Below are 22,117 nucleotides of genomic sequence, written 5' to 3'. Positions count from 1 at the left end.
TTATGATGTATTTGTTTATGTCAAGTTGTCATAACAAAGACAATTCAAACAATGTAATCTTTGCATTAAAAATGACATAATTGAACAAATGATAATTAATGACAATTGTCATTAATGTGCATAAAATCTCCTTCATGTTCATGAAAAGTGTCATGTCATGATTATGAAGGTGTCATGTCAGTCTAATGAACACCCCTTCAAGTAAAGTGTTACCGATGTTTGTTAGGAAGTCTATAAAGAGTGAGTAAATGTTAGTGATCTAGAGTTTTTTTTATACAAAGTAATAACATTAAATGAAAGTTTAATGTTATTCATTCATGTAAACAAATAAGTGACTCACATCCTGTGAAAGTTGTCTGTACCTTCACTCTGTATCAACATATTCGTCTTTGTGTTTTCTTTGCAGTGATAACTCTAACTCAAAACGCATGGAGTTTGTAAATAAGGCTTCATTTTTTTTGTATTTATATTATTTTTTAATTCAGAAAAGCATTATGTGAGTAAAACATGAAAGTGGATATTGATGTGTGAAAAAAAGAGCTAACACGTAGCTGCTTCATACTCCCATGTGTTCATGGCGACATGTGTTACATTCACATCAGCACTGTGGAATTTAAACACTTGATCAGCAAGAGACTCTTACTCATGAAGACGCGATTGCTCGGCTTTGCATGGCCCTTGGAATGAGAGCGGTTACCAAAGCAGACTAACAGGGTAAACAGGAGGTTTGAGACGGAGGAGGATCGGCTTTGGCTCTTGGACAAGCTCTTGGTGTGCTTGGTGTATTGTGTTCATCTATAAATCCATCTTCACATCATACTACCAGCTCAAAAGACTACTTCATCCGCACACCTTGAAACAAGCATGATGCCAACTTGACGTTCTGTGTATACATATCACTTTGTGGTGTGCTTCTGTGATTCACTAACTGCCTGTCGATTAAAAACAAAAGATGTGTTCCTCTAAATGGGAATTTTATTTTTTTCACCTCATAAAGGGCGTCACGCCTTGGCTGGTGGCTTGAGAACGCGATCGTTTTCTCTGGAAAAGTGTGATTGCTGGTTTTCTTTATTTGCATGGAGGTCCGGCCTGTTGTGCATCATTGTCGCACACAGAGCCTGTTAATGTGACGACTTGCATTGTGAGAAGAACAGGTGAGAAGATCCACTGTACTTTCCACGGCCACTCCTGAGAGTTTTTCCGGATGTGCCTACATGTTTGAATCTCGGAAATACTTTAAGTAGGATGGTGTGCGTGATGATGCACGGAAAGTCGCTACGTTTATCCCTCCACCAGCAAAACCATCTTTGTTAACTCTTCAAATGGGTTGCTTTGGTAGCATTGAGCTGCACAGCCTAATCTACTGAGAACAGAAGGATGGATCTCAAAGACTTTTATGTTAATATTTTGATTTGCTCATTTTGTGTATTATAGCCTTTGGTGCCTGAAATCATTTGCTATTCATTCCTTTATTGGAAACAGTTTATATGCTTTGAGTTGTAGAAATTATATTTCAGAGTGTATTTCGGTATTGCAGCTATAAAGGCTCACAGTTGCTGTTCATGCACTGTACAGTAGGAGCAGAAGTCAAGAGTTCAAAGTGATTTTTTTCATAGTTTCAGAACGTCACAAGGAGTGTTTTCGCCCTAACTACATACATACCGTGGATGTTAAACCTTAAAGATGTATAGGTAAAGGTGAAGAAACAGGTTTGTGACTGTATATTTACAACAGTTCAAAATGCCTCTACTTGTGTCTGTTTCACAAAAACTGCACCAATTGGTATTAGTAAACACATACAGCAAACCCTGATCCTTAGTCAGCAATGATGATTATTTTATATATCATATTACAACCAGTTCCACTACATTCCGTTATCAATCAAAATGCAAACTTATCATTTGTATTATTACAGCTTTTATACCATTTGACCATTGAAATGTTTAAAGGAGGCCACAAGCTACAGTATTAAATAAGCATGCATGATGTTAAAATGTTTTATCTGTATGGAGGTGTCTTTTAACCTATGATGGGCATTTAAGTTATGAAAACCTCAATGCAGAAAACGTTGGTAGCATTGTTTTGTATGTACTGAATTTAATGATTATTGGTAGATAATTTACCTACCTATTTTATGTACAGCAGGGTTTGGGTCATTCTTAAGACAGCTGGTTGGTTTATCGACAGTCATTCCTTGTGTTGAAAGACCTTTTACCATACAGTGTTTTTTTTTTTTGTGCTCAAATGCAATTTCATATATGAGGTCAACACATTTTTTTGTTTGTTCTTATGGTAGTTTAGACAACAATTCATCGGTTCATAAATATATTGCTGAATATCATTGAAACTGTGTTGAAGGAATAAGTCTCATTGCCATTTAGTAGTATATGTAATACATTTCTTTCTTTCTTTCTTTCTTGTCGTTGTTGCATTGAATGTATATAAATATATGTATAGTGGACAATGAGTGTGCAGTTAAATATGTGTTCATTTGATTTTAAAAAGTGCAATTTATATTTCTCTTATGTAATGTGCGCCATATGCAAATGCAACTTGATGTCAGTTACTCAGCAGTATTGTTTTAAATGAGAATATATTTTCATGTTGGCACTGATGTTATTTCTGTTATAGTACAACATACTGATGCAAATGAGGCTGAAAACAGTAATGGCTATAGGCTGGAATTTTACTTTTAATTTTACGTCACTGTTTTATTGCATGCATACACCAGTCACATCGATTTCTTTTAAAGCCATTTGTAGGCATTTAAATGAATATTTTATGAATGTTTGTGTCCATTTATTGTATATTGTCAGGAGCTGTCTTATTTTTTGTATATAAAAGGCATGGGAGCCAGTTGTGTCTTTTAAACTCATTTAGTCCTTTCTGGATTTGCTAGACGTTTGATGGTGGTGGTGCTGAATGAAACATTTCCTTGTTTTTCCGTTTTTTGACAAATGTTTATTACAGAAAATTCCATTGCTTTATTTTCCTACACTTTGTAAGTTATGACAATCTATGATTTTCTAACATGTATGTTTGTACAATGTATTATTACTTTTTTTTAGCATATAGGACAATTTTTCAACCACTTTTTTGAATAGCAGCAGACATTTACAACATAAACATCACCTGCCTAGATATCTAAAATAATAAATCTAAAAACATTATGTTAGCCTGCGTAATGGTTATATACAAGATTTCAACATTCATTGTGGGCTACATAATTTGAACAGGTGTTGCAATATATGCCTATTTTAATATTACAGTAGCCAAAAACGATCAAATCACGACATAAGTCGTTTCTTTAACTGTTACATTGTTAACTTCATTTGTTGTTAATGTTTTGCTGAAATATTGTTGGGGATTTCCTACAAGATTGTTTATTGTTGTGCGTGTTTATAAATGACTCTGTCACTTTAAATACATGCTACAGTTCTGTTAGAGCCAAATAAATCCAGTTTTCTCAAGTTGCTGATGCCTTTCATTTCAACTGACTGATTGATTAAAACTACAAACTGTAACATCGTTGCAACTGTAATTCAAAGGAAAATGACGTCATCCTGACCTCCCTACTCTCTCTTTCTCACTCCTTTCACTATGTCCTCTATCTCTCTTTTTCTCGCCCCTCTCTCCCTCCACCCACCCTCCTCTCGCACACGCACACGTGCCCATGTACTTTAATGGAGTGGACAGCTCCCTCGCGCGCGCACACGTATCAGCACTTCTTACCTCCTACAACACGAGTAGCCCAAAATTAAATCGTCTCGTGTGTGAGGACAGTCAAGCACAGAAATGGCAACAGAAACTCTGGACAAACAAAAGACGATCGATCTTCGGAAGAAACACGTCGGGTAAGGAAACCGCTACCTAGTTGTATGTTGAAGTGTTATGTGTGTGCACGCGCGCGTTATGACAGCTGTTAAATAAAGTCGGGCGTGTGTTATATACATATATGTAAAGAATTGACTGCAGTAACCCGTCACTGGTATGTCTGTTATATATGAAAAGAGATTTGTCTACAAGTTTTTTAATTGTTTGAAAAATAATAATAACCCTAAAAGTTTCAAAACAGCAGTGCGTTATGCATTTACTGTATACTAACAGTGAATAAAAAATGACTCTTTTTTTTATGTGTTTTATTCTCTTGGCTTTGCCTTCATGTGTAGTCCGTCTTGCAAGGTGTTCTTCAGTCATGACCCTATCAAAATCGTGCGGGCGAGAGGTCAATACATGTACAATGAAAAAGAGGAAAGATATCTGGATTGCATAAATAATGTAGCTCATGGTATGTATGAAGCTCGTGCAAAAACCACAAGACTGGATCTGTATCATTCAATTTAACCTCAAAACCAACATTATTTAAACAGAAAGTTAACCCAGAAAAGGAAAATGTTGTTATCATTTCAGCCCAGTTTCACGGACTTGCGTAGAAATGCCACTTGCCAGTCCTTCCCAATCCCATTGACTTAAATGGCGCATATTTAGTCGTTTTATTTATTGGTTTCTCAATTTATTTGCTATTTTTTTTAACCATTGTCACTTGGGTTTAGGGTAAGGACAACTTTTTGTTACATAAAAATGACATCCTAACCCAAACCCCAATTCTAACCCCAACTTCAAGTGACAATGGCTTAAAAATCGACAAAAATATGGAAAACCTGTATATTAAATAACAGTCTTAAGCAAATGTCAAATCTAACCCTGAACCCAAGTGAAAATGGTTTAAAAAACAGAAAAGATGCGCCATTTCATGCCATTAATACACATCTATATGAGACTGTGTTGATCATTTACTCACCCAAACATTAATTCCTTTGTTGAAAGATATATTGAGCAATGTTTGTTACTACAGTAAACATTGCTCAATATATCTTCCAACAATGGAATAAATACATGTTTGTAATAACACAAGGGTGAGTAAATGATGACAGAATTTTCATTTTTGGGTGTATCCCTTTAACATCTATTTGGTAGACAATTTCTTCCAAGGCAACTTCCTTTTGTGTGTTCCCTGGGGATCAACTGAGCTACGGGAACATTTCTTATTAAGCAATTTTATTTTAAATATTTATGTCTATGCAAGTTTGTTCGTTTTGGTATTATACAGCTGTTTCTGCTTGATCTTCAGTGGGTCATTCCCATCCAGATGTGGTGAAAGCCGGAGCAAAGCAAATGGAGCTTCTCAACACCAACTCTCGCTTCCTGCACGACAATCTTGTCTTGTATGCTCAGCGTCTCCAAGCCACCCTTCCTGAAAAGCTGTCTGTCTGCTACTTCGTCAACTCCGGGTAGGTTTATGAGCTTATTATCAGATGGTGGCCAAATACCATCTGGTTATGATGTGGGAATGTGGTGGTTAGAAATCATAAACATCACCCGGCTGAACAGATAGGAAGCCTTTGCATTTTCTAAACAGATGTATACAAAAAAAACATTGTGCATTTGGTTAAAGTTTCGTGGTGCGTGCACTGTTAACTGTTCTGTTCACTTTTAAATTAAAGTATTGATGAAGATCAATCCTATCTTTCTGACCTTACCAGAAATACTTATCTTGCAAGATTTAAAGACACCTCCTCAATAATATTAAGTACACATGCACAATGGGATTTAGCAACCGGACTGTGCACTTGAAAATAGTTGCATAAGAGCACAACCCTTCACACCCATGCAACCAATCATATTGCATGTACATGACATCTATGGTTCGTGGCCAACTGCCATTGGTCTTGTTTAGAGTTTAAAGGGGACATTTCACAAGACATTTTTAAGATGTACAATAAATCTTTGGTGTCCCCAGAGTATGTACTGTGTGTGAAGTTCTAGTTCAAAATACCATAGATAATTTATTATAATTGCCACTTTGTAGGTGTAAGCAAAGATTTGTCGTTTTTGGGTGTGTCCCTTTAAATGCAAATGAGCTGATCTCTGCACTAAATGGCAGTGCCATGGTTGGATAGTGCAGATTAAGGGGTGGTATTATTAAGATGATCCCCTTCTGACATCACAAAGGGAGCCAAATTTCAATGACCTATTTTTTCACATGCTTGGAGAGAATGGTTTAACAAAACTAAGTTACTGGGTTGTTCTTCATCACATTTTCTAGGTTGATAGAAGCACCGGGGGCCCCAATTATTGTCAGATTAGCATGATATGTCACCTTTAAATGTGGGCAGTTACAGATGTGTAGATTTGGGTGGCTTTTGTTTGCTCACACTCTGTAATGACAGATTTTTAAGGTTGTGAAGATGCTAATCACAGGTTTCACAGAGTTAAGATATTTTAAATGTTGCAAACAGCAATTTCAGATTCAAGTCCACATGTCTCATGGTAACTCAGGCAGTGATGAACTTTCCCTTTTGACTTATAGGTCAGAGGCAAATGATCTGGCCCTGAGGCTGGCTTGGCAGCACACCGGCCACAAAGACATCATTACACTGGAGAAGTAAGTCAACAGCACACACTGTTTCTCCTTTTCCTCTGCTCCTAAACAGTTACCAGGTTCTTAGAAACGTGATGTTTACTGTTTAAATATTAACCTTATCTTATGCCTTGTATATGAACTCATCTGAGCTCACTGCGGAGAACCTTGACATTATTTTGTTTATGCATCCCCCTCCCATGAACCCATTATCGTGTTTTTTGAAGGCAACATCTCTACGCAAATATTTGAGTTATTGTGAGATCATTTTAATGAATGCCTGTTTCTTCATACAGTCTGTTTCTTCTGCAGTGCCTACCATGGTCACGTGTCATCGCTCATTGATATCAGTCCATATAAGTTTCATCAGATGGCCGGTGCCGAGCAGAGCCAGCATGTGCACGTGGTGAGTTTTGCAACATGAGACGGTGGATTTGACATAAGGTCGCCGGCATATACTCAGAAACTATTTGCGAATTGAAAATAGCCAGAAGATTTCAATGCTTGACTCTTTGCATTTCATTTATGCACTGACAGGTTTTATCCAAATTAAAATAATGACTAAAAACATAAATTGCTATGTTTGGAATGCAAATCTTTGGAATTTGTCAATGGCCACCTCGAAGGGGTGCAGGTGTTGTTGTGAATGTCTGTATGTATAGGGCGTGTCTGTGAACTAGCTTTTCAGTCATTACTTCATTATAAGAAATCCTGTCTGACTGTGGTGATAGACCGCTATTGTGTTACAGGTTAGTGAGCCAGATCAGTATGCATTACCGTCTAGCATGCATTTTTTATGAAAAGTGTGTATAAATATCCTCGCTCTATAATGCTTCTAATGTCAAAATCGACTACAGCACAATTCGGTGGACTTGTGAACCTTGCTATGGCACAGAAATGCCGTTCCGCAAATAGCGATAAGTCTATCCTGTTTACAGCCTGCATGTTTTCAAGGGGTTCAGATTACCTTTAGTTTGCTTTCCATCTGCCTATACAGTACTAGCTTAATAATGAATTTCGAAGTTCAACATATATTACATTTATACAGTTGCTGTCAAAAAAATACATTCTCTGTGTTGTGTTTGAGAATCTGAATTTTTAGTCAAATTGACAAAATAAGATTAGTTTAACCAATAATTTGAGAGATCATGCTTCTGTATAGCTCAGTGTCAGAGCAGCACGAAAGGTCATGGGGTCCAGAAAAACACATGCTGATAAATGTGTATACTTTATTGTATGCACTTTATTAGACATACAGTGGTGTTAAAAGTGTTGCCCACCTCCAGATTTTTTATGTTATTGCATATTTGTCACACTTTAATGTTTCAGATAATCAAACTTATTTAATTATTAGTCAATGATAACACAAGTGAACACAACATGCAGTTTTTAAATAAAGGTTTTTAATATTAAAGGAAAACAAAATCCAAAAAAACATGCCCTGTGTGACAAAGTTAAAACATAATTGACAGTGTTTATCACATCTGAGTTCAATTTCTCTTGCCACACCCAGGCATGATTACTGCCACCCCTGTTCGCAATCAAGAAATTAATTAAATAGGACCTGACTGACAAAGTAAAGTAGACCAAAAGATCCTCAAAAGCCATGCCGAGATCCAAAGATATTCAGAAATGAGAAAGAAAGTAATTTAAATCTATCAGTCTGGAAAAGTTTATAAAGCCATTTTTAAAGTTTTGGGACTTCAGCAAACCACTGAAAGAGCCATTATCCACAAATGGCAAAAACATGGAACAGTAGATAACCTTCCCAGGAGTGGCCGGCCAACCAAAATTACCCCAAGAGCACGGCAACGACTCATTCAAGAGGTCACAAAAGACTTCACAACAACATTCAAAGAACTGCTTCAGTTGATAAAAAAAGAGACTGGGCAAAAATGGCCGGCATGGCAGAGTTTCAAGACGAAAACTGAGCAAAAAGAACATAAAGGCTCGTCTAAGTTTACCCAGAAAACATCTAAATGATCCCTTATTTTAGGAATACTCTGTGGAATGGCAAGACAAAAATTGAACTTTTTGGAAGGTGTGTGTGTCCCGTTACGTCTGGCGTAAAAGTAACACCAAATTTCAGAAAAAGAACATCATACCAACAGTAAAATATGGTGGTGGTAGTGTGATGGCCTGGGGCTGTTTTGCTGCTTCAAGACCTGGAAGATTTGCTGAGATTAATGGAACCATAAATTTTGTTGTCTACCAAAAAATCTTGAAGGACGATTTGTTCGTGACCTCAAGCTGAAGCAGACTTGGGTTCTGCAGTAGGTCAATGATCCAAAACACACCAGCAAGTCCACTTCTGAATGGCTGAAGAAAACAAAATGAAACTTTGGAGTGGCCTAATCAAAGTCCTGACCTCAATCCTTTTGAGATACTATGGCATGACCTTAAAAAAGCTCGAAAACTTTCCAATGTGTCTGAATTACAACAATTCTGCAAAGATGAATGGCCCAAAATTTCTCCACAGCACTGTAACAGAATCATTACAAGTTATCGCAAACGTTTGATTGCAGTAGTTGCTGCTAAGTGTGGCCCGAACAGTTATTAGGTTTAGGGGGCAAACACTTTTTCAAACAGGGCCATGTCGTTTTGTATTTTGTTTTCCCCTAATGGAAATGTTGAGTTATTTTAACCCATTGTTGGGTAAATATTGGACAGAACCAATCATTGGGTATTTCAACCCAATTGTTAATATTTACCCAACCTTGGGTTAAAACACTTCAACACTTGATGTAATTTGAACAAAATACGTTATTAATTTAAATTAAATGTTATAATTTTTAGGCTCTGAGTCCAGATATTTATAGAGGCAAATATCGTGAAGACCACCCCGATCCTGCCACTGCCTATGCTGATAATGTCAAGGAAATAATTGAACAGGCGCACAACAAGGGACGAAAGGTATGCAAATGTACACTTAAATTATTTATCATCCACAGAAATCAGCTTGACTGGCTCTACCTTTAACTGCTTGTCCACTTCATAATAAAAGATAATTTGTTATGTATGAATGTTTGAATTAATCACTTACAATGGTTTCCTGTATAATCTCTTTAATTCTTCATCATTAACTGATTTCTTCATTATCCTCTCCTTTTCCCTCCCCACCCGTTACTGTTTCCTTTCTCTCCAGGTTGAACAAAGACGGGAATGTTTGTGCAGAGAATTCTTGTCTCCTCAAGGCCTGAAGGCTCACTGATTTGCAGAAATGCATGTGGGTCTTCAAACAGCCTTTTAACTCTCTGTTTCAGGAAAATCGGGGGGGGGGGGGGGGGGTCACTGCATTACACACTCCTTTTTCAGAAATGTGATTGTCACTGTTGATGATGGATCCGAGTTTGACGTAATTCTGTGCAGATCCATGAATGCCTTTCTCCTTTTGTACTGGTAGCCTTGCAATTGTCAATCTCACGTGATGATTCTCTTCTATGTCTGTGTTATCTGTCCTTCTCTTGAGCTTGTATTCATGTTGTTCCATTGTTAACTGTCTGTGCTTTTTATCTTTCTGCTTCCGATCATTGCAATAGCTGTCATGCCTAAAGCAGTATTCTACCAATGGGACCTTACTTTTAGGTTACCACAAGGGTATAAAGGTCTCATGCGTTATATTTTCTTGTGTAGATTGCTGCTTTTATCGCCGAGTCGCTGCAGAGTTGTGGAGGACAGGTCATTCCTCCTGTGGGCTACTTCCAGAAAGTGGCACAGTATGTAATACCAATCCCTAATAGTTACAGTATGCCTAAATATAACCTAATATAACCAAGCTATAGTCCTGGATTAATCTAAACCCTGTTTGGGAAACCACCCCTAAATATTCCAATTTGTACATTATTGTGCTTTTGATGTACCACAGGCATGTGAGAAAAGCAGGAGGACTTTTCATTGCTGATGAGGTCCAGGTGGGCTTTGGCAGAGTGGGTTCTCATTTCTGGGCCTTCCAACTACAAGGAGAAGACTTTGTACCGGATATTGTTACAATGGGCAAACCGATTGGAAATGGCCATCCGATGTCATGTGTTATCACCACCAGAGAGGTTGCAGAGAGCTTCATGTCATCAGGAATGGAATACTTCAATACAGTGAGTACACTGACACATACAATCTTGTGATAATGGCAGATTCATTATAGTGCAGATGAAACTTTATTGCTCCGGTCCTGTAGAGCTCCGGGGTCTCATTTATACCATCCTAAAATATATCTTAATTTAAAGAATGATTAATGTCTTCCTTTGTGATTTCCAGTTTGGTGGTAACCCAGTATCATGTGCCATTGGATTGGCTGTGCTGGATGTAATTGAGAAGGAGGATCTTCAAGGCAATGCCCTGCGCGTTGGAGGCTACCTGACTCAGCTTTTAGATAATCTAAAAGAAAAACATCCTTTAGTGGGTGACGTAAGGTAGGTTTTCTAACTTTATCGCTGTAAACATATTCTATCATTCATAATCCTGTGCTATAACTCTATTATAACAAGACCAGGTTTTATAGCTATACAAACAAATGCTGCCGTTCAGAGTGTGAACTGCGACTAGTCGCCCTCCATTAGAGAAATAATGTCATAAAAGCCAAAAAACTATAAAGCTTTTGCTTGTATCACACTTGAACTTGACCTTGTGTTTGCAATAGATTGTTTAAGTTACTCACTCAGCCTCATGTTGCAAGTCTTACATAAATCATATCCCCAAACTTGTTTGACCTGCAGCTTTGAGTTAATCCAGACATAGTTTGTGACAAAGTGTCAAACATGGTGCCATTTTGCTTCTAGGGGTCATGGCCTTTTTGTTGGGGTGGAGCTGGTGAGAGACAAGAAGCAGCGAACACCTGCTACAGCTGAAGCTCAGGATGTTATTTACAGGTAAAGTTGCATAGCAAGAGAAAAGATTTTTTTTAAGTTAAAGTGACAGTTGTTATACAAAACACACCCCATAAAGAAATGCCTCATATAGATTTAGTTATGTATTTGGCAGACGCTTCTATTCAAAGCAGCTTATGTGGATTCAGGGTAAATGTATTCGTGTGTGTGTGTGTTGTTCACTGGAAAACAAACCCATTGATCTGTCACTGTTAGTGCCCAGGGGCCTCATTTATAAAGCGTGTGAACGCACAGATTTGATTGAAGAGTATGTGTACGCAAAAATCCATGCCATGTTCATATTTATGAAATAGTTTTTTTATGTGGAAAAGTGTTACAGACAAACACACTTTTACTTGTCATATTGCTGCAAGTTTTTGGAAATAAAAGCTTTTCTTCAACTGTGCATAATTTTAAGATCATTTATAGATTTCACATCTGAAAGAGAGGTGTAAGTGCATTTTCTGTGCGTACGTTCATGCTATGAATCATATGTACACAATTTTGAGAAATTATTATAAGATCAAATTTAGAAAGGTCTTCAAGCAGCATTTTATAAATGAGACCACGGATCTACAGGTTAAAAACAAACTCGACTAAACAAAACAAATTGCTTTGAAAAGTTTAAGTAACTGATATGTTTAATGTATGTATACTCGATGTAGTCCATGCCAAATTTAGAAACTAAAACTTAATCTATTTAATAAAAGTTCAAATCAGTTCAAGTTTATTTCTATGTTTTCCATGTTACAGTGAAAAACTTTAAAGTAAATACATACACTACATATTTGAGGTGTCAACAATTGAAGTAATTTTTAAGTAAGATTCAAATTTTCACTATATTAATATAATATAGTATTATTTTTATACATTTTTATAATATTTGTAAAGATAATTGTTTGTAGGTTTGTAATCAGACTGCTGTGTTCATAGTGCTATAAATGCAGTTTTGCAAGTCAATTCAATGTAATATTTTAAGTTTTGACTTGTGATAAGTTGACATAACTTATAAAACCAAGTTGAAATAGTTTAACTTAATTTGTTAAATGGTTGTTCCTTATTAAAATCTGTATCTTCATCTGATTTAGACTCAAACATATAAGGTCTGTTTATTTAATGTAAGCTACTGACATGAGCCTCGCTGTGAAACAGCCAATCAGAGCAGAGCTCTGTCACATAAAAATATATGTAGATTTGACATCAATGCAGTGTCAAAATTTTAATAAAATGTATATTAGCAATACTTACTGTACAAATAATTGTCTGTATAATTGATTCTATATAGAAAGGGGACAAAATCTACATCAAATTGTGATGCTGTTTGAGACGCAATGTATAAAGAGTATTAACGTTCAGTCAATTAGCATGATAGGGATATCATATTAAATTATATTAAAGATATCATTAAAATGTATCTTATATTTTTTTCTTTAAAGACTGAAAGAGCAACGCATTCTGCTAAGCGCTGATGGTCCACACCGGAACGTCCTGAAGTTTAAGCCTCCCATGTGCTTTTCTAGAGAGGACGCTGAACTCGCAGTGGGAAAGATCGACCAGATTCTGACAGGTACGTCTGACAACTCAAGCCCTGGTTTAGCGAAGACTCAAGAGTTATACCCCTGATGCTCATTTCTGTGCTTTTCTTTTGTCTTAAGACTTAGAAAGGGCACTGAGTCTTGTTACGCCCGAATCAACGATCTTAGAAAATGGGCACAGTAAGAGAAAGGTAAACTGTTTAATTAATATTAAATATGAAAAGAAAATATTTATATAAATATTATAAATATATAAAATTGTGCTTTGCTTCCGGTCTCAAGGAACCCAGTGAGGAAAATGGCCACATCCATCCTTCAAACGACAGCAACCTTAAGCAGATCGCCACTCATCCATCCAGCAAGAAAACCAATAAGAGACTCAGAACTTAATACATAACACACGGATACAGCAGGGCATTCATCCCAGAACTGCTTTTAATTACAGACTTTTAATTACAGAATTTAATTATGTCTGTAATGATTTATATCATTATTCCATGTTTTAATGGATATGTATGAGCATTTTAGGATTCCTTGCCATATATATTTTAGATCTACATCTGTGTTTTGGCTTTTCTTATGAAATTTGGAATAATGTCCCTTTAATGAAATATGTTAGCTTTCACACACGTGTCATAGCTTTAAAGGACTAATAAGGAATACGCAGCATATAAAATATACAGCATTATGGTCATGTGATAGCCATATCTTTGTTTTCTCTGCTTAAACTACTTTGTACAGTGATTTATATGTAACCATATCATGTGTACCTTGAACATTGCTTGTTTTGCAACAGCCTGTTTAAGTGTACACATACCTAAGCAAATGCACACTCAGCATGTTTTAAATGGTGTCTGCCACAAAAAGTGCTGGAGAATCACTCTCATGTCTGATAGTAATGGAGTGGAAAATGCCCTCTGGATAAAAGGCAACATGGAAAAACAAGCTGGTGTGGAATTTAAAAAAAAAACTGCAATACGATATTCACTCAAAATCTAGAAAATTTATTTTTATTACATATCGAATGGTCTTTATAAGATTAGCTGAAAAGTTATACTTTTGTAAATTGCAATCTAGGACTTAAAACTTAAAAAAAAATGTGACTTTCAGCACAAGCCACAAATCATTTTTGTTCAAGGTAAACACTGTATGAAGAGTTTGCTTTGCACATCTCAACTCAATTGTGCAGTTAATTTTATGCTGCCCTCTAGCGTTTGACAGCCATAACTTTTGAGATGACTACTATGCAAATGTAGCATTTTGAATAATAAAGATTATTCAACATTGACAGTAAAATAATGAATCATTCAAACATTACTGTTGTGGAAAGTAAACTTGTTTATTATAAAAAACTGCACACGAACTGTTGCCACATTTAAAGGCTTTTTCTCAGTCGAGCTGTCTACAAAATAATTGTACAAGGAGATTTCCAAATTGTATTGTCTGACATTTTATATAAAGAGCATTATTATAGTTCGACTACCCCCTCCCAGTTTGCAGTACTTTTTGTAAACTATAAACATGGTAAATGGTAATCTCTAACAAATTTGACTGTGTTGATAAACCAGTAACTCAAAGAGTCCTATCGGACAAGTTGCATGTACTTCACACACACACATACATAAACACAGAGTGAGAAATTCTGGGGTGGGAAAATGATAGATTACTGATAGATTACAATCAGTTTAATAACAGACTGTATAGTCCTTGGCACTAAAACAGGATTTCTGGTGTAGTCTTCCAGTCCCTGCCTGTGGCATGTGCCATATTGAAGGTGTTGATGCCTTATGTAAGGTGTTGATGCAGCATTAACCCATGAGATAACCACTGCAACACAAACACATTTAGATCACAATTTGCACAAACAGAAGCAAAATATCTTACTACATCAAACTACCGAACAATCTCAATATGCATTAAATGAAGAAAAAAAAAAACTTTTGAACAGCAATTCATACAATGTGGCACAACAGAACATTGCAATAAAATAATTAGTTTTACATTTTACCACCATGGGCGCCCCCTGCCGCAAATGTCTACAATTATGTTTTTTGACAAATACAATGGCCAATATCAGTGTTTCCCAACCAGGGGGCCGGGGTCCAAAGGGGGGCCTCAGCAGATTTTCAAGGGGGTCTCAAGATGACTTAAAATGATTAAAAATTGGACAAAACAAGCATTAAAATATCAAGATGTTTCTTATTTTTTTGGGCCATTTTAGTAGCGAATATACATCTTTCTAGTCATCCCAAGCTGTGGTTCATTTTATTTGGAAATATTTGAGGGAGTTGGGGGCCTTCAAATATTGTTGTGGGCAACTAGGGGGCATTGAAGTGAAAAGGGTTGGGAACCACTGGCCTATACATTATAAATTTGAATTAAGATGACATTTTTAGATGGATGAGTTAGACTTTCATGTCTTATTTCATAAGTTTAATAAAGTAATGTTTAATTTGGTAAACAGCCATAACACACAATGAGCAGGTGTGTGCCCTATAATGTAATATAAATGTAATAATTGTAATGTAGTGACTTACGGCAGTTTCATTCTCATGAACACTCGGGCCATGAAAAAGCTCAGCAGCACGCTGACAAAGCCGATGAAAAGCAGAAGGAAACGGTTCAGTTTGGGAATGTTAGGAGCATTGGAGCGATCCAGGATTATGAAGCCGAGGCCTCCCATAGTGAAAAGAAAGCTGGAGGCAAGTCCCTCCATGATGTACTGTCCATTCACCCTTTAAGAGAGAGATAAAAGCATTTGTAAATAAGTTAAAAAGTAGTGATGCACCGATGTATCGGCCGCCGATATTTATCGGCCGATTTTTTATGAATTTGAAACCATCGGCATATCGGCAATAGCCCGAGAAAGGCCGATACCGATTGTTTATTAATTAACTGCATAAAGAAATCATAAAAATTGAGTTAATGTTGTTAATAAAATAAATGCTGAATAGCAAAAAACACCTTTGAAGGTTGTCATGCTGTCTTTTTATATTTGTTTTAGCTTAATTTGTGCCTCTCTTATTATGTTGGTCAGTTGAATGTTAATTAGATCCAATCCATGTTCAGTAAAAATAATTTGATGCAGAAATAAACTAGCTAATAGACCAACTGTACAGTATTGTATACAAGTGTTTAATATCGGTATCGGCATCAGCCAGAAGTTGTCTGTTTAAATCGGTATCGGCCCAAAAAAATCCTATCGGTGCATCCCTATTAAAAAGTAACTGCATTCTATACTTACCAACATTCAGGTATTTCATTAAGTTTGCCAAAACCATAAACAACTACCATAGTAGACAAATATTTTGACAAAACATTTTGCAAGCAAATAAATGGTAGTCAATAGTAGTTGCTGAAATCGCAACCTGGGGGCAACCAGCAAACTTCCAAGGGGGGGCTCAAGATGTCTTAATTGACACAAAACAAGGCCAAGTTTTCTGTATATATCACAACAGGATAATCACTAGTAAGGGGGCCTGGGATATCTGTGTTTTGGTGGTGCCATCAGTGTTTTCCTGCCATTGAGATGGATTGTAATGCATCTCCGCCACCTGCTGGTAATTGTTATGACTGCCTATAATAATTAAACCTATTTACCTGTAAGCCAAAAATGCCACTGGTCTCTGATGTCCGTGCTCATCTGTCATTGATCCAACACTCGGTGGTTCAACAATCACGTCGTAAATGATGCCTAAGGAGTTCAGAAGATTATAGCAGATTTATTAATACAGGTTGGTCAAACCATTTAACTTAGCTAGCTTAAGAGTATAAGTTAATTTAAACAGACTACTTTCGCCCTTAAATCTTGCAATTCACATCTGCAAACTAAAGAAATTATACCACCATCTTGATTCAAATAATGTCTATTAAGGTACAACACGATCATCAATGTATGTATCTGTTTGCTGAATGCCTGATTCTTCAAAAGCTAAGTTAACCGCATAACCAGAAAGATCAGGTTAACCCGCAAGATTATTGCAAATACATTAATTCGTAAAATCAAACCATAACAACATCAAAAAATATCCACTGCTCGCGTGTTGACAAACTTGTGCTGTTGTGTGCACAGGTATTACACATTAGGAATAAGGGTTAGCTGAAGGCTAGCTTAGCCTGAGATGATTTGAGACGCTTACCACCGGTGATGAGAAAGTATGAAACAATCACGACGGCATAGACGGTCATCGCTGAAGGCATATGCAGCCATGATGGCTTTTTAAGTTTAATGTTTGGACATTCCAGTACAGTAAACGGTAAACTTAAGAGGGTTTCCATGGTTTAATTCAGTGCTGCGGCTGCCTGTCTGGCTAATGCATACGTCACACTGCCCGTAGAGCGACGTGTACAGGAAGCGACTTTCTAAAGCACTTTTTTTCTGCTTGACAACTCGCACAACAAATGCAAAGAAAATATGATTATTATTTACTTTATTAAAAATAATATAATACGTTAACAAATTAATGTATTAAACAATTATCAAAAAGTGATAAATATTTTATTTAAGTGATCAATTAACAAAAAGAGCTATAAAGATAACTTCTAAATCATTATGACCTCGCTTTTATTAATTATTTTTATTGTTATATTGTTACATTATTGTTTTAATATGACACGATGATCATAATTTAGTTTTTCAGAGGTAGGCTATGCATTTTTGCTCACCTTTATATTTTAAAGTAATTTGTTATTTGTGCAATTCAAAATGTATGTGTTGCTAAAAAGTATAATATTCAACGAACAAATTGATCATTAGCAATACTAGCAGCGAAAACAGACGATAATTGCATGTAATTAAGGTGTACATTTCTGGGACTTTTTCTTATCCAGCCACATTGTATGGGTAAGGTATATGGTGAATACCTAATAACAAAAGCCGTTTGTACTTGTTGGACATTTTGTGACGTATTTATTTTAAAAAAAAATTACTTTTTGAAAAATTTAAATTTCGTATCATTTCAAATCATCAGGGGCGTATAGTGTTCCAGAAATTTTATTTTATTATTGTACTTAATTTGTAACAAACCTGTACTTTTTAAAAAAATATTTTCTTTTTCCAACAGATGAATAACTTAATAAATTATGTGACACCGCCCCCTAGCACATTGAGAGAGGGCGGCAGCTTTCCTGCGGGTGGGCGTGGTTTCAGCCTCACCAAAAGAGCTGCCTCTTCAACTTACTTTAAAAAGTATTTGGCGACAGCAGTTTACAGTTTTATGCTTTCAGTTTAGTAATCTTTAGAGCCAGATCAGATGCATTAGAAAACGTAACTAGTTCATTTACCACTATATCAATTTATAAAGCAAAGAGAAATGCTTTAAATAATTTGTGAAAGCTTGTTTTACCTGCATATAAACTTTTGGATACTTTTACATGGTACCAATACACGAATAGTTCATAACTTGGAGCTTTTTTAAGGCAAAGCTTGAATTAGAACAAATTTGAATACTTCAAGATACTTATTTAGATTGATCGACTCTCATACAAAACATTAGTTGACTTAAATACTACTATTAATGCATGCAAAACTTTTAGTAGGGGAATTTTTTGTAGGGAGGTCACTGGTTACCTAGCTGAAAAGACCATTTATTTTTTCCCATAGACTTTTAGCACAAAAAAATCTGGGTTTACCAAAGTTTATGAAATTTAAAGATATTGGGGTGGTTTCCCGGACAGGATTATCTTAAACCAAGACTAGGTCTAGTTTTAACAGACATGCCTTACTAAAAACATTACTTGTGTGCATTTTGAGGCAAAACAAAGGACTCTATTTTAAGATGTCAGTGCAATTTGTTTTCAGTTTAAACAGCTCATACATTTATTTTAGTCCAGGACTAGTCAAATCCCTGTCCGGGAAACCGCCCCTTCGTCCAACAAGTTAATCTTTACAGATAAACACAACTTATATATTTTTGAGTCTAAATGCATTTTATATAAATTATTAAAAATAATTAATTAAATTAATAAAATCTGTGTTCATTTACAAAGATTATTTTGGACAAAACATGCAAGTGTCAAACTTTTGTCAAACAGACCTTTTTTTTAAATCCAAAAGTCTATGGGATAAATGAATGGGATTTTTAGCAAGGGAATTAGTGTACCGTTAACGTCTGGGGTTGGCCTACATAAATACATCATCCCTGCAACACTCCTAATTTAAACTAATTTTTTTTTTAAGATGATTCATAGCTGCACCCAGGTAAATTGGGACAAGCAAATATCACAAATATTTCCCACATGGTTGTGTTATTAATCAGCTTTTCCAAATAATGAAATGCACAGAAAAAGACACATGACAGTGGTTTCCAGATCTTTTATTTTAAACAGTACAAATCCTCATTTATTTAGTCTTTTGGCTCTGTGCCTGTGCCTTCAGTACTTTGACGACGATCTTCTGCTCCTCAATAAGAAAAGCTCTCTTGATCCTGAAAAGTGATACACAACGTGGGTCATGTGGACAAACACAGTACTCGGCAAGTAACCATTCAATTTTTCCATCCTTGTTCAAATATTCTACTTCGATAATGCAGTAGGGAAATAGAGTTTGTTACCTGTCTCGTACACACTTGGCACACATGGAACCACCATAGGCTCTGCTGACGTGCTTCTTGGTTTTTGACAGCCTCATGAGGACCTGGGGTCTGACAGCACGAATCTGTTCCACAAAAATAATATAATTTTAATCACATCAATTGTAAATGTATTGTTTTTGTTTCAAACTACTCCTAAACAACCGTATAATGTCAGTAATTATAAGGGGGTTATCAAATTTTAGAAATAGTTTAAAACAATTAAATAACAGCAATCCATAACTCCATAAAAGCATGCTTACGGCAAAACAAATCTGTATTTTAGAATATTTGGTCAGAGATGTTACTTTATTGATATGCTTTATATCAATGTAACCTGAATCTTAAAATTTCAATATAGTTCAGAAATAGAGATCCTCTTAAATTAAACAGAATTGGCCTTGAATTATAAATAAAAGTGTTACTTGACAGCAATTGTTAAAAGACCTTAAATATAAAATATGGTTTGAATTGTAAATTATAGTCTGACCCTTACTGATTTAAGTCTGTGATTCAAATTAAACTGCTTACTATAGAAGGCAATTGTCACAACTTGCATACCTTGTAACAAACTAAAGTTTATATAGGATCTCTAAAGTTTGTTTCCCTCCAGACCTCCACTCCATGGCAACAAATCAATTCAATATTCCTTTCATCAGTGGTTCTCAAAGCCATGGGCCCCAGTTGTATGACATTTTATAAAATACATTAATTTATCACACATTCTGTTTAATAAAACCTCAGAAAATAAGGCTACTTACCAACAACATTACAATTTAATATGTTTTGTTTAATTCAAATTAAGTTATGGAATGTTGTGTGTCAAATTTTCTTTGGGGGGCCATGAAGGGATGCACCACACACAAGGGGGGAAGCATGCCGAACAGTTAAGAAACACTGCCTTCCAGAACAAAGAAACAAACCACCACAATAAATAAGAAACATAAAAATGTGTTTTAGACCAGTGGTTCTAAAACTTTTTCAGCGTGCGGCCCCCCTTGTGTACGGTGCATTCCTTCGCGGGCCCACAAAGAAAATTTAAAACGTTCTTAAACACAACATTTTAATTAGACAAAACATATTAAAGTATACAAAGTAGTGCTGTTGGTTAGTAGCCTTATTTTTTAGGTTTAATTACACAGAATTCATGATAAATTAATGTATTTTATAAAATGTCATAACACTCGGGCCCCCTGGCACCACCTGCTTCTAGGCCATATATGGTTCAAGTCTAGGCTGGCAACATGGACAGCATCCCAGACAGATCAGTACTTTTTGAAGAATTGTCATTAATTCTTTAGATTCACAACTTCTCTAACATCACAATCAAATGAGAAGTGACCAAGCCATTTGTGGTGGGTTGCTAACATTAAAAAGTGAAGCCAACATTTGGTGTTTATCCAAATGGACATACTGTTGTCTTCACATGGATGGTGCAACTCATAATAAATAGGTTCCCCTCCTAATGTTATAAGGGCCCAGATTTAATTTAGCATTTACATTTTTAGCTTTAAAGGCAGGCATGTGATTTTGGACCAGTAGTGTGTTTTGACCCACATATAAGAAAATTATATGGGTCACATATTTATATGATCCATTACAATTCCAATGTCATAGAAAAACAATGTAATACAAACTTGGGTAGGAAATATTAAAGGGAAATTCTTAACTCGCTTTTTATTGACAGCACCAACTCCATTTTGGACCCTGCACAAATGCACTAAATAGACACTAAGAGGCTGTAATGATATAGTTTTCTACTTACACCACGCAGTCTACCAGGGCAGATTCCGCATGCTGACTTGGGTGCTTTACCAGTCTTCTTGGTATACAGGTACACAACGCGGTTACCTGGGGTACGGGACCTGAGTGACATAACACATCCACATTAAATATAGGTTTAACGCTTGTGTAACAGGCTAGTATAAAGGATGCTGTACATGGTGTTGCTGAGGCTGGCCAAAATCCATTCCCAATGTAGAAAGTATACTCACAGTCTGGTCTTGTTTGAAGTGGTGTTGTAGGAAAGCCTACGGCGGTAAGTCAGGCGCTGCACCATCTTGACCTGAAACATCAACATGATTTTGAACCGTTTCTGCACATGAGCGTTTAGCTCAAGTTACTAGCATAACGTTAGCTGACTTAGCTTGTATGATACATTATGCAAACCCAAAAGGTGTGGGTTTAAATAATGACATAATCAACTGTAAACATAAATGTGTGTTACACACTCAATTTCTTTTGTAAAAGTACAACGCGAGTATCTGAGACATTAGTGTCGGTGAGGGACGAGAGTGACAACTTCACGGTAAAACTCAAGCAATAACGAAACATTTTTAGTCCCTGAATTAACTTAATATCGCCAGTAATTGTACTGTTAGACTTTGTACTACGTGTATAGGCCTAAATATGATATATTTCATCTTTTGAAACAGCCGATTACAGTGGATGTATGAAACATATTTTCAAGGGAAAGAAAATCCGCCATACCTGCTATCACTGCAGACGGAAGAGGAAGGACCGGTGCAGGGTGAAAGTTCAAAATCTGCCTGGACCGGAAAACAGAAGGCAAAATAAAAGCCATCCCTGACGAAATTATTTTAGTGCTATGTCCAATCTGTTAAAACTAGAAATTTAATATAAAATAAGCTAATATGTGCGTATCTAAAAATACACATCTAAAATGTTACACAAACGTTCCACATATTTATATACATTATCACGTGTCAA

The 22,117-nt window shown here is 36.1% G+C and overlaps 4 protein-coding genes across 4 annotated transcripts in view; 2 read left to right on the top strand and 2 right to left on the bottom strand.

The window, feature by feature from the left end:
• The window catches only part of LOC135778574 (uncharacterized), a 207,558-nt gene extending 204,085 nt beyond the window's left edge, over positions 1–3,473 (top strand). Inside the window, exon 39 of the mRNA XM_073812961.1 lies at positions 998–3,473. Coding sequence (XP_073669062.1) covers positions 998–1,024 — 27 coding nt within the window. The 3' untranslated portion in view covers positions 1,025–3,473. The remainder of the gene's footprint in view (positions 1–997) is intronic.
• A 188-nt stretch (positions 3,474–3,661) lies between these two features.
• etnppl (ethanolamine-phosphate phospho-lyase) lies at positions 3,662–14,106 on the top strand. The gene is made up of 13 exons (XM_065288952.2): positions 3,662–3,854; positions 4,170–4,288; positions 5,132–5,291; positions 6,371–6,445; positions 6,734–6,827; positions 9,218–9,334; positions 10,055–10,137; positions 10,287–10,512; positions 10,676–10,830; positions 11,197–11,286; positions 12,720–12,850; positions 12,939–13,009; positions 13,101–14,106. Exons 1-13 carry the CDS (start codon positions 3,796–3,798, stop codon positions 13,206–13,208), a joined length of 1,488 nt encoding a protein of 495 aa, XP_065145024.1. The 5' UTR covers positions 3,662–3,795; the 3' UTR covers positions 13,209–14,106.
• A 30-nt stretch (positions 14,107–14,136) lies between these two features.
• ostc (oligosaccharyltransferase complex subunit) lies at positions 14,137–17,163 on the bottom strand. The gene is made up of 4 exons (XM_065288954.2): positions 16,958–17,163; positions 16,419–16,512; positions 15,356–15,553; positions 14,137–14,645 (listed from the first exon to the last, which is right to left on the bottom strand). The coding sequence occupies exons 1-4, from the start codon at positions 17,094–17,096 to the stop codon at positions 14,627–14,629; spliced, it is 450 nt and encodes a 149-aa protein (XP_065145026.1). The 5' UTR covers positions 17,097–17,163; the 3' UTR covers positions 14,137–14,626.
• A 1,953-nt stretch (positions 17,164–19,116) lies between these two features.
• Positions 19,117–21,936, bottom strand: rpl34 (ribosomal protein L34). The gene is made up of 5 exons (XM_065288957.1): positions 21,878–21,936; positions 21,382–21,452; positions 21,153–21,252; positions 19,370–19,473; positions 19,117–19,243 (listed from the first exon to the last, which is right to left on the bottom strand). The coding sequence occupies exons 2-5, from the start codon at positions 21,444–21,446 to the stop codon at positions 19,159–19,161; spliced, it is 354 nt and encodes a 117-aa protein (XP_065145029.1). The 5' UTR covers positions 21,447–21,452; positions 21,878–21,936; the 3' UTR covers positions 19,117–19,158.
• Between the last annotated feature and the right edge of the window lie 181 nt (positions 21,937–22,117).

The sequence above is a fragment of the Paramisgurnus dabryanus genome, chromosome 2 (genome assembly GCF_030506205.2).
Source record: "Paramisgurnus dabryanus chromosome 2, PD_genome_1.1, whole genome shotgun sequence".
NCBI classification, from domain to species: domain Eukaryota; kingdom Metazoa; phylum Chordata; class Actinopteri; order Cypriniformes; family Cobitidae; genus Paramisgurnus; species Paramisgurnus dabryanus.
This window is presented reverse-complemented; position numbering and strand designations above follow the sequence as displayed.